Source organism: Neospora caninum, chromosome VI (assembly GCF_000208865.1).
Source record: "Neospora caninum Liverpool complete genome, chromosome VI".
NCBI classification, from domain to species: domain Eukaryota; phylum Apicomplexa; class Conoidasida; order Eucoccidiorida; family Sarcocystidae; genus Neospora; species Neospora caninum.
In genome coordinates this window covers 22,882-35,312 of record NC_018392.1, presented here as the reverse complement: position 1 = coordinate 35,312, position 12,431 = coordinate 22,882, and the positions used below count along the sequence as shown (strand labels likewise).

At 56.0% G+C, this 12,431-nt stretch overlaps 1 protein-coding gene across 1 annotated transcript; it reads left to right on the top strand.

Moving 5' to 3' along the window:
* Positions 1–657: 657 nt before the first annotated feature.
* NCLIV_015430 (hypothetical protein) lies at positions 658–11,511 on the top strand (the record flags this gene model as incomplete). The annotated part of the gene is made up of 16 exons (XM_003881735.1): positions 658–1,308; positions 2,064–2,268; positions 2,733–2,920; positions 3,140–3,419; positions 3,759–3,926; positions 4,379–4,626; positions 5,203–5,619; positions 6,572–6,967; positions 7,334–7,750; positions 7,885–8,301; positions 8,436–8,852; positions 8,987–9,403; positions 9,553–9,954; positions 10,104–10,505; positions 10,655–11,056; positions 11,191–11,511. The coding sequence occupies 16 exons, from the start codon at positions 658–660 to the stop codon at positions 11,509–11,511; spliced, it is 5,748 nt and encodes a 1,915-aa protein (XP_003881784.1).
* Positions 11,512–12,431: the final 920 nt, after the last annotated feature.

The following is a 12,431-nucleotide window of genomic DNA, read 5'->3' as shown; positions in this document are numbered from 1 at the left end:
CACAGGCTCAGTCTGAGGCGCTGAAAAGACGCACACCGAGTTTCGTCTTCTCCGACTCTAAGGGGTGTTGCGGATATGTACACAGTGCAGCAGGCTTAACACTACAAACAAACGAGTACACACTTCATTTTCTGTGCGCCGTTAACCTGCGTATAATAAGTGTTTGTATGCACCAGTATATATATATATATATCTGTAGTTTTAGGAGTTGTGTCTCGAAGATGTCGCCGTTGAGAGTATGAACCTTTTCCAATCCGGTTTCTGTTTCGATGCTCTCTTGCTCTCTCCTCCCAGGTTATGTGTTGTCTGTGTCACATCCCTTTACGGCGTGCGCGCAAAACACAGAAAAGGGAGAATGCTTCTGCAGGCTACCGAGTCAGCTTTCAGTCGATCGCGTCTTCAAAACTTCTCCCTTCTTCCTTTTGAGCATCCCGCACAGGCGCTTGGGCGTCTTCTTTCCGCTGTCGGACTTCTCGTTTCGTGCTCTCTTCTTTCTACGGGGCCAAAAGAAGGAGACATCCGTTCTCCACCGCCCGTCGCGTCTGCCTCAGCACTCGCGCCGGCTTCCTCTCCCAAAGATCTTCCTTCGATCTCTCCTCTTTCGTCGTTTCTCTCGCACCCTTTCCCTCGTTATCAGCCGTGCATGCAGCGGACAAGATGAAGGCCGGCCGCCCTGTGACAGCGGGCTCGCCCGGGCCGAAAGCGGCGTCTCTGGCGCGTCGACGTTCGGGTGTCGCGGGGTGTTTTTCTCGCGCGAGCGCCGCGTTCAAGCGTCTCCGCCGATACTTGACAGTGTCGTCGCTCTCTCTCGTCGTTCTCCTCTTTGCGCTCTGCTACTACGTCGTGCAAAGGCGCCTCCTGAGTGCGTCGCATCTGAGTTTCGTGGCGGAGGGCCCCGGTATGCACCCGGGCTTCAACGTCCCGTCTCGCTTCTTCTCGCTCTCGCTCCACTCCGACAAAGGTGCGTTGACGGAGGGAGAGAAACAGGCTCTTTCCTCCGAGTTCAGCGTGTCCTGGTCGACTACGCCGCGCCTTCCCGGAGGCGCGAAGCTGAGCTCGCAAGTGGTCAGTCGACAAGATGGAACTTTCCTCTTCCGCTTCTCGCTCCACGACGCCATTCCCGCGGGGCACACGCTCAGCGGAAAGGTTCTCTACGCTGGCAAAAAGCCAGACAGAAGCATCGTTGAGCCGTTCGTCTTCAAGATGGAAGGCCCCATCCACCCGGCAACTTGCAGATGCCCGGAAAACGCAGACGCCTGGAAGCAGGCACTCAGCTGTCCTCGCACCCTGCCCCGCCAACTGGAACGGGTGAGAGCCAGACAAAGACGGGAAGGGAGAAGAAGAAAGAGGTCGAAAGGAGAGGGAGAGAAGTAGACAGGGCGACAGAGAGAGGGAGAGAGAGCATAGCTTTGCACAAACACACATGCATATGTATTTGTATATACGATCCAGCCTGCGGCGCGAGCGGCATGGGGAGGAAGAAAAAGGCAGGAAGCGGACAGAGGAACGATGGTTCGGGTTCCACCGACTCCACAGCGTGTGGCTGTGCGTGAAACTCTCGGCTGGGGGAGGGGGGGGGGGTTGGAATGCATGTTGAGACGGGAACTCGCTGCAAGGTTTGGATGCGTAGACATGTCTGCGATGGTCTATGTTTTACCGGATGATACGCACCTGAACCTTGCAGCACGATGAAACGGCCAAAGAGTTCCCTGGAAAAGGCACCTTTTTGTATATCAATCTACTAGATCTGGCTTTCGGTCTACATCTGTGTCTCGCTCTTTCTCGAGCTGTATTTGCACGGCTCAAGTCGCATGCATGCGTCTACGTTTTGACATGTTTGGTCCTTTTCCTGAACGTCACTTGCCTGCGGATCCACACACAGAGAGCCCCACACGGGCGCGTGAGTCTCGCGTCCAGTGGACATGTGCGTGTCTCATTTTCCCCTCAACACAAGGATCTCTGTATCTGTCCCTTTGCGTGTGTGCGCAACTGTTTGTCACATGCATGAACCGGTGTGGCGCAGCACTTGACATTTCTGGTTTGAAACGGCTTCTTGTCTTCAGGATATCTCGAAATTCCCCGTCGTCGACTTGGCACGTCTGAGAAAGGACGGCCCGGCGTTCGCGGCGCCCAATACCCTGCGGACAGTGGTTCACTACGTGGTCAAGGATAACCAAATTTTCCGTCGGCACTTTGGGCCTCTCCCGGGTTTCCAGTACTTCATCGACAACGTCTTGCTTTACCTCGCTGCAGCTGTCAAGCTTCCGGGTAAGGCAACAGCGGACGCTATGGAAACAGCCGCGTCGCCACCGACACCCACATGGGGAGCAGCGGGGTCGACAGATCCCTGCTCTCTGCGTCTCTCCACGTAATACAGGCTCTTCACCTTGCTTAAGTATCTCGTTTGTTGTATCCTTGGCACAGACGGCTGTCTAACCAGTCTGTCTACCGCCCAAACATATATATACGTGCAACTCCACAGATGTGCGTGCGTGTATTTGTGTCCGTGTGTGTGTGTGTTTGGGTACTTGCATGTCTCCACCCATGCAAGTATGCCGGGTGGTATTTGTAGGGTAGTCGCTACAGCCAATGGGCATGCGTTGAAGTGTGAAGACGCCGGGATGTGCGCAGAGTTTCGGGGTTTAACGCACGGATCGGATTCTTGTTGGCCTGGCACCTGCTTAGGGAGTGGAGGAACGCGTCAGGACTGTGGACCCTGTGGCCTTTTGCAGATGTTGAGTTTTTCATGAACTTGGGCGACTGGCCTCTGGAGAAACGCAATGCAGACGAAGGCGGTTTGCCGCTCTTCTCCTGGTCGGGCTCCGACGACACCTTCGACATCATTCTTCCTCAGTGGGATGTCGCCAAGACTAGCACCGTGGGTCTCGGCAAGTCGCAACCCGATCTCCTCACGATTCAGGTGAGCAGTGAAGCAGAGGGTTTTCAACTCAGTGGGCGAGTCTTTTGCTCTTGTCGTTACCGCTCCTTTCGAGTCCGTCTTTTCTTCTTTGGCCATCGAGGAACACGACATTTCCTGTCTCCTCTTCGCCGGCTCGCCAGGAGGCACCTGCGCACATTTCCTGGCTGTCCGTGTCGCTTTTCCTAACTTTCTTCGGCTACTCCCCTCTGGGTGTATCAGGCGCGATCGGGAGAACCTCTGGCGAAGCGCATTCCGAAGGCTCTCTTCCGCGGCAGAGACAGCAACTCGCTGCGCGTGAAACTCGCGGAACTCGCCCAGAAGCACGACATTCTCGACGTGGCAATCACCAGTTGGGAAAACGACACGTACGCCGAGCAGGAGAAGAAACTTGGAGGCGGCTACAAATCCCGAATTCCTCTCGAGAAGTTCGGCGAGTACAAATACCAACTCCTCGTCGACGGAAGCGTCGCACCCTTCCGGACGCCCTACCTCCTCATGAGTAAGTAGGGTTTTGGAGACGAAAGAGCTCGTGGAGCAACGGGAACGTCGACCGGCCGTCAACACCCCGATGCAGCCGGAAATCGTCTTCGGGCCCTTTTGCCCCACCGCAGGCGTACATAGCGTTCATGCATACACTGATACGTATGCAAACATATATATGTAAATATATAAAACACAAGTGCAGCCGTGTCCCTCGCGACGTTGCGTTTGATCTCCGGAGCGCCGCCTGTGGGTCATAACGTGTGTCTCTTCTTGTTAGCTGCAAGACGTGCGAGCATTCCCAGTCTGTGCACCAGTCTTGTCCTCGACGCGCCTGCCTCTCGTGTGTTGGCAACAGCTGGAAGTCTCCCGTTGAAGCACGAGTCGCGGTACTACGAGTGGTTCTACGGGGACCTAAAGGCTGGCGTCCACTACCTTCCCTTCAAGAACGATCTTTCCGATCTCGTGGACCAGCTGAAGTGGGCGGAGGAGCACCCTGTCGAGGCTCAAGCCATCGCCGACCGGGGTAGGTTTGCGAGAGTTTCGGCTTTTTGGGCTGTGTCTACTTGTATGCATGCACATACGCGGATACACGTGGCCCCAGGTACGGTACGAATATTACACGTTCGCATAGACACACAAGGGAAAGCCTCAGGCGAACGGAATTTTGCGCGTGTTTATGCACACCCCCCGTCCAGCAATTCTGAAGAGCCGGTCATTGGTCGGGTCTTCGGCTCTCTGTCAAGACGGCCTCGCGCGCGTGGATCCAGAAGGAAGGCTGTGTGTGTCCGAGCGTGAAGGCCGGGTAAATCTCGCTTCGCGCCGAACGACGGATGAAGCCTTCTTCACTTGCCTCAGTCCCCCGGTGTCCGTCTGTCTCTCGCCCTATCCTTCTGTCTCTTCTCTCCTGGCGCGTTTCTTCTCTCGGGTGGTGATCCGATGGGCACCGTCGCTGGGGATTTTGGGTTGCCTGTCCAGCTCGCCAGTACGCCCAAGAGCACTTGGTTCCGAACAAGATTTTCTGCTACTACTTCCAAGCTCTCGAGGTGTACGCGTCTCGACAGAAAGGCACGCCGACAGTCGCCGACGACATGGTGAAAGTCGATCCCACGACGGCTCCGCCGCGGTGCGCGTGCGAGGCAGAGCCGCGGAAAGACGCAAACCGTCCTTATCCGCTCGTTCAGCTCTACTCCGGAAACATCGCGAACGTCCTCGAAAAGGAAAAGGTACCCTCTGAGTGGGGCGGGCTGCAGAGAAGACGCGCAGTTCCCACGTCTTGCATCCGGAGGCCGTGTGCCGTGATGCCTCTGCATCACCCTTCCCCGTGTCTCTCTGGGAAACCGTGGAGAGGTCGCGCTTCTGCGTGGAAAGCAGCCCCGCGTCTCTTTGTGTCCGGTAAACACGGAGCCCGGAAGCCGACTGGCACGTCTCTGTGGCATTTCTCACCTGTGGGTCTGCTGCTTCGTGAAGCTCGTCTGTCTGGAAAGGGGAGTGAATTTGGTCCTCGGCGGGTGGCGCCACAGTCGAGGTTCACTCCCAGTGAGGCGAGGGCACTGAAGAGGGACAGCGCGTTTTCCGACCCCGCAGTGTCCTTTTCGGGAAGTTCTCGGCTGTTCTGAAGCCCCGGTGTGAGTGAGGCAGTCCCTGTTGTGGCAACTCAGCTGCGCTGTCTCCGGAGCTCTGCGCACTATCGAATGCGTCGACTCTCGATTGAACCGCTGTACTCGTTCACGCCTGCTTCTGCCTCGGCGCCGTCCGGAGCCTGGATCCTCGCCAATTGCCGTTGTGTGTTTCCTTGTCAGGTCGTTGTGATTGCCTCGTACTCCTCCTTCTGCAACAAGAGTTCCTCGTTCCTACCTAAATTCCTCAAGGCGGCCCGGGCGTTCGCCGACAAGAAGGCGCCTGTCACGTTCGCCCTGGCCGACGGTCTCACGAACCGGTACCCAGAGCCCTTCGACTTCTGCAACTACAAATCTCAGCCGCGAGTTCTCGTTCTGCCGCCGGGACACGACCGAGAGAAAGTTCAAGTCATGGAGGACGCCCTCACCGTGTACAACACGGTGGAATTCGTCGCCAAGCACGTAGCTGCGGAGTTCCGGCCCACGGTCCCCGAAGATCTGGCTGAAGTCATGTCCCAGGCAGTCCCTGAAGACAACTCGAAACCGGTCAAAGTTGTCGTCGGGAACACCTTCGACAGCATCGTCTTCAACGAAGAAAAGGTAACTATCAGATCCGAAGGTGGTTCAAGGACCCTGGGAGTGCCCACCCGCCGTTATGTACTTTAAAGATGTAAATTGGAAGATTGTCCCCCCCCCCCGCTTCAACAAAATGTAGCTATAAAATTGTAAATGGTTCCGAGAATACCTTACATAACGCACCTTTGCTTTTGCGTAAACTTCTATAGTTTGTTGGCAAGTATGTAACCAGCGCGCTACAAATACTTTAAAGACACCCAAGATCTCGTGTCCACAGAGACGAGGCAGGCCCCTAGGTTTCCAGAGCTCTCGGGTGTGTCTCTTTGGGGATCCCTGGACCGCAAGGTCTCTCGCATTCGCCCGCCCCGAACTTGAAAAGAGCCGTTTTTCGGGATTCAGGTGCCCCAGGACAAGGATGCACTCAGCGGGCTCACTGCGTACTTACGATCAGACAAAAAGGGTTCACTAATAGTATAGGAAATAGGAGATCGCGTTAGCTCTTCCGCGTAGAGAGTCCGCCGTAGAATTCCCTTTTCGCTGCATGCGTTCGCTTTGTGGCGCGTGTGGGGGAGCAAGGCGGCAAAGCTGAGAGCCTCCGTTCGACGCAGGCTCGACGCTTTCGGCAGCAGGTAACTGCGCACGAGAGGGGACGCAGAATGACGGGCGGCCAGAGACGGAAAGATATGGGCTCACACAAGTCTGGGCAGCTCCACCTCCGTGGCTGCCAGTGTAGACTCAAGTAGACACGTGCACGCAACTACACAGACCTACATACACAGAACTCGAGGCGCACACCGAAAGACCCGTTATCCACATAGCGGCGGCCGCCGATCTCCTTCATCTGAAATGCGCGAGCGAGAGCTTCTGTTTACTTCTCAGCGGTTTGTCGTTAGTTGCCTGCTTGTGAGCACTGCGCTCGCTCTTGTTTTGACACGGGGTTTGCTCGGCGAGGGGTGTGCGCGCTGTGGCCCTGCAGGACGTTCTCTTGGAGATCTACGCGCCGTGGTGCGGACACTGCAAGAACCTGAAGCCGACCTACGAAGAGTTTGCTCGTCTCGCCTCGCTCTCTCCGTCTGCAAAGTCTCTCGTAGTGGCGAAGATGGACGGGACGGAGAACTCAACCCGACACAAGGCGTTTTCCTGGTCGGCCTATCCCACCATTTTGTTCATCAAGGCCGGGTCTCGAACGCCCATTCCCTTCTCAGGTCCCCGCACGCTCCGAGGGTTCTACGACTTCATTGTGAAGCACGGGAGCAACCCCGCGCTCGACATCGCTGGCATTCCGCCGCCAGAGGTGGATGTCTTCTCCGGCCCTAGTGCGGCCACAGTCGTGAACGCCGCGAACTTTGACAAAATCGTCAACGGGGACAAGGTACGCCTTTCGACGCGCCGCACACCCCGGGACAGTGTTTCAGGGTCCGGCCTGCGGACCGCAGCGTCTGGAAGGCCATCAAACGACCGGCGACGTGGAGCGGCACACACGTCGCTCGCGTGGCTCAGCATGGGATAACGGGCCAGAGGGCTACAGGGTTGACGGCCAGCTGCAGATCTCGGAACGACAGCAGTCGGGTGCACTCACGCCCCGGGGTGGCATCGGCTGGGACGGGGAGCCTGCGCTTCCTTTGGTCCGCTCAGTGCCACGTTTCTGCTGCGTTCGAGGGCGCGTCACCTCTCTCCAGAGACATTGGGGCCAGTTTGCGACCGTCTCTTCGATTGTGCGATGCCGTGGCTGCCTCAGGATGTTCTCCTCGAGGTGTACGCCCCGTGGTGTGGGCACTGCAAGCGCCTGCAGCCCGTGTACGAGGCGTTCGCCACCGCCGCAGCAAAATCCCCGAGCGCCCGCGCACACCTTGTCGTCGCCAAGATGGACGGCACCGAAACCCGACCCTCCCAGGATGACTTCAAGATCACCGGCTTCCCCACCATTTGGTTCATCAAGAAGGGAAGCGGCAAGCCCATCAAACATACCGGGGGCCGATCGGCAAGGGACCTGCTGAAGTTTGTGCAGGAACATGCCACGTCGAAGATCGAGGTCGAATTGCCGCCAGAGGAGCCACCGAAGCCTTTGTCCCAGTCAGTGCCTACCGATAACAGTGGCCCAGTGAAGGTCATTGTGAGGAACACTTTCGAGAAGGAGGTGTTGCAGAGCGACAAGGTGAGCATTAGGGCATAGGTTTTCGATGGATAAGGCGGGATGTAGTTCTGTTCTCAATGCGAGGGACATGTGTCACGGGTGCTTGTGGGTTCACTAGGCGCGTTTGCACGGCGCGGGGTGGTTCTGTGGTACAGGACGTGTTGCTGGAGGTGTACGCCCCGTGGTGCGGCCACTGCAAGAAGCTCGAGCCTGTGTATGAGGCATTCGCGCGAGAAGCTGCAAAATCGGCAACTGCCGCGAAGAATCTGGTTGTAGCGAAGATGGACGGGACTCAAAACACGCTAGACAACCCCGAGTTCAAATGGACAGGCTTCCCCACCATTTGGTTCATCAAGAAGGGAAGCGGCAAGCCCATCAAACATAGCGGGGGCCGATCGGCAAGGGACCTGCTGAAGTTTGTGCAGGAACATGCCACGTCGAAGATCGAGGTCGAATTGCCGCCAGAGGAGCCACCGAAGCCTTTGTCCCAGTCAGTGCCGACCGATAACAGTGGCCCAGTGAAGGTCATTGTGAGGAACACTTTCGAGAAGGAGGTGTTGCAGAGCGACAAGGTGAGCATTAGGGCATAGGTTTTCGATGGATAAGGCGGGATGTAGTTCTGTTCTCAATGCGAGGGACATGTGTCACGAGTGCTTGTGGGTTCACTAGGCGCGTTTGCACGGCGCGGGGTGGTTCTGTGGTACAGGACGTGTTGCTGAAGGTGTACGCCCCGTGGTGCGGCCACTGCAAGAAGCTCGAGCCTGTGTATGAGGCATTTGCGCGAGAAGCTGCAAAATCGGCAACTGCTGCGAAGAATCTGGTTGTCGCGAAGATGGACGGGACTCAAAACACGCTAGACAACCCCGAGTTCAAATGGACAGGCTTCCCCACCATTTGGTTCATCAAGAAGGGAAGCGGCAAGCCCATCAAACATACCGGGGGCCGATCGGCAAGGGACCTGCTGAAGTTTGTGCAGGAACATGCCACGTCGAAGATCGAGGTCGAATTGCCGCCAGAGGAGCCACCGAAGCCTTTGTCCCAGTCAGTGCCTACCGATAACAGTGGCCCAGTGAAGGTCATTGTGAGGAACACTTTCGAGAAGGAGGTGTTGCAGAGCGACAAGGTGAGCATTAGGGCATAGGTTTTCGATGGATAAGGCGGGATGTAGTTCTGTTCTCAATGCGAGGGACATGTGTCACGGGTGCTTGTGGGTTCACTAGGCGCGTTTGCACGGCGCGGGGTGGTTCTGTGGTACAGGACGTGTTGCTGGAGGTGTACGCCCCGTGGTGCGGCCACTGCAAGAAGCTCGAGCCTGTGTATGAGGCATTCGCGCGAGAAGCTGCAAAATCGGCAACTGCTGCGAAGAATCTGGTTGTCGCGAAGATGGACGGGACTCAAAACATGCTAGACAACCCCGAGTTCAAATGGACAGGCTTCCCCACCATTTGGTTCATCAAGAAGGGAAGCGGCAAGCCCATCAAACATACCGGGGGCCGATCGGCAAGGGACCTGCTGAAGTTTGTGCAGGAACATGCCACGTCGAAGATCGAGGTCGAATTGCCGCCAGAGGAGCCACCGAAGCCTTTGTCCCAGTCAGTGCCTACCGATAACAGTGGCCCAGTGAAGGTCATTGTGAGGAACACTTTCGAGAAGGAGGTGTTGCAGAGCGACAAGGTGAGCATTAGGGCATAGGTTTTCGATGGATAAGGCGGGATGTAGTTCTGTTCTCAATGCGAGGGACATGTGTCACGGGTGCTTGTGGGTTCACTAGGCGCGTTTGCACGGCGCGGGGTGGTTCTGTGGTACAGGACGTGTTGCTGGAGGTGTACGCCCCGTGGTGCGGCCACTGCAAGAAGCTCGAGCCTGTGTATGAGGCATTTGCGCGAGAAGCTGCAAAATCGGCAACTGCCGCGAAGAATCTGGTTGTCGCGAAGATGGACGGGACTCAAAACACGCTAGACAACCCCGAGTTCAAATGGACAGGCTTCCCCACCATTTGGTTCATCAAGAAGGGAAGCGGCAAGCCCATCAAACATACCGGGGGCCGATCGGCAAGGGACCTGCTGAAGTTTGTGCAGGAACATGCCACGTCGAAGATCGAGGTCGAATTGCCGCCAGCGGAGCCACCGAAGCCTTTGTCCCAGTCAGTGCCGACCGATAACAGTGGCCCAGTGAAGGTCATTGTGAGGAACACTTTCGAGAAGGAGGTGTTGCAGAGCGACAAGGTGAGCATTAGGGCATAGGTTTTCGATGGATAAGGCGGGATGTAGTTCTGTTCTCAATGCGAGGGACATGTGTCACGGGTGCTTGTGGGTTCACTAGGCGCGTTTGCACGGCGCGGGGTGGTTCTGTGGTACAGGACGTGTTGCTGGAGGTGTACGCCCCGTGGTGCGGCCACTGCAAGAAGCTCGAGCCTGTGTATGAGGCATTTGCGCGAGAAGCTGCAAAATCGGCAACTGCTGCGAAGAATCTGGTTGTCGCGAAGATGGACGGGACTCAAAACACGCTAGACAACCCCGAGTTCAAATGGACAGGCTTCCCCACCATTTGGTTCATCAAGAAGGGAAGCGGCAAGCCCATCAAACATACCGGGGGCCGATCGGCAAGGGACCTGCTGAAGTTTGTGCAGGAACATGCCACGTCGAAGATCGAGGTCGAATTGCCGCCAGAGGAGCCACCGAAGCCTTTGTCCCAGTCAGTGCCGACCGATAACAGTGGCCCAGTGAAGGTCATTGTGAGGAACACTTTCGAGAAGGAGGTGTTGCAGAGCGACAAGGTGAGCATTAGGGCATAGGTTTTCGATGGATAAGGCGGGATGTAGTTCTGTTCTCAATGCGAGGGACATGTGTCACGGGTGCTTGTGGGTTCACTAGGCGCGTTTGCACGGCGCGGGGTGGTTCTGTGGTACAGGACGTGTTGCTGGAGGTGTACGCCCCGTGGTGCGGCCACTGCAAGAAGCTCGAGCCTGTGTATGAGGCATTTGCGCGAGAAGCTGCAAAATCGGCAACTGCTGCGAAGAATCTGGTTGTCGCGAAGATGGACGGGACTCAAAACACGCTAGACAACCCCGAGTTCAAATGGACAGGCTTCCCCACCATTTGGTTCATCAAGAAGGGAAGCGGCAAGCCCATCAAACATACCGGGGGCCGATCGGCAAGGGACCTGCTGAAGTTTGTGCAGGAACATGCCACGTCGAAGATCGAGGTCGAATTGCCGCCAGAGGAGCCACCGAAGCCTTTGTCCCAGTCAGTGCCTACCGATAACAGTGGCCCAGTGAAGGTCATTGTGAGGAACACTTTCGAGAAGGAGGTGTTGCAGAGCGACAAGGTGAGCATTAGGGCATAGGTTTTCGATGGATAAGGCGGGATGTAGTTCTGTTCTCAATGCGAGGGACATGTGTCACGGGTGCTTGTGGGTTCACTAGGCGCGTTTGCACGGCGCGGGGTGGTTCTGTGGTACAGGACGTGTTGCTGGAGGTGTACGCCCCGTGGTGCGGCCACTGCAAGAAGCTCGAGCCTGTGTATGAGGCATTTGCGCGAGAAGCTGCAAAATCGGCAACTGCTGCGAAGAATCTGGTTGTAGCGAAGATGGACGGGACTCAAAACACGCTAGACAACCCCGAGTTCAAATGGACAGGCTTCCCCACCATTTGGTTGGTGAGGAAAGGCAGCGGAAAACCCATTGAATTCAATGGTGTTCGAACAGTTGATGGGTTGCGGGAGTTCGTTGTGGAGCATGCTAGCGTGAGTGGAATGTTTGATTCCACGCGTGATGAACTATGAGTTGGTTTTAGGAATTGATGAAGAAGCACTTTTTCCGGCTTCCCGGTCTTTCTGATGGAGACGCGTTATACATCACTCAGAGAAGAGGGGTGATATGTGTTTTTGTCACCAATTCTCAGGCGTGATTTTTCCTAGAAGGCGGGCCCCATGCGCTGGGTTGCTGTCCCCTCGTTCTGTGCGTTACATACTGCGTTTGTGGTTCCGTTGTGGCTTTCGCTCGTCGATCTTCTTAAGATTCTGGGCTTCACTGCTTGTGTTTGTATATATGGGCCGTCATTTTGTGGTAATCGGCTCCGTTAAGATTCAGTCACCCCTCAAAAAGCAACGACTTCTCTCGCGCGACAGAGGTCGGGGCCATGAGGTCGACGAAGGCAATGCCATGTAGATGTCAGAGGTCGGCAACTGTTTTAAAAATCTGTTTTCGGTACACAATGTCATTAATACTCGAGTAGGCTACTGGCAAATAAACTATCCTGCAGCAACACACGCATATTAACGTGCAACATCCTGTTACGACTTTTGTTAAAGTCTTGGATGGTCAACAGACACAGCCGCTGCCTCCGATGTCATACTGTTCCACCTGTCCAGAACTCACTGATGAATGCTCAACCTTGGGTGGCTTAGCGTATCCCCAACTGCAGTATTCGTCCTTCCTTGCTTCCACCTAAGAGAAACTGGCATGAACTGTGCGGTGCGTTAGTGAGAACCTCTGTCGCAAGATTGGTCATCGGACTGCTTCTCATCGTCAAGTCACCGACCAAAGAAAATCGGCATTCCAGATTTTTAGAGTGTCCGCTTGCCAGGCAGCGTCCTCCTATCAAGAGTGAAGACGGTAAAAACGAGGTGAAACCCAGCTGGAGAGGATTGTCTTCGGAAGGGAAACCGTTCGCGAAACAGGATCCTCCCACCCCCACTCCGTT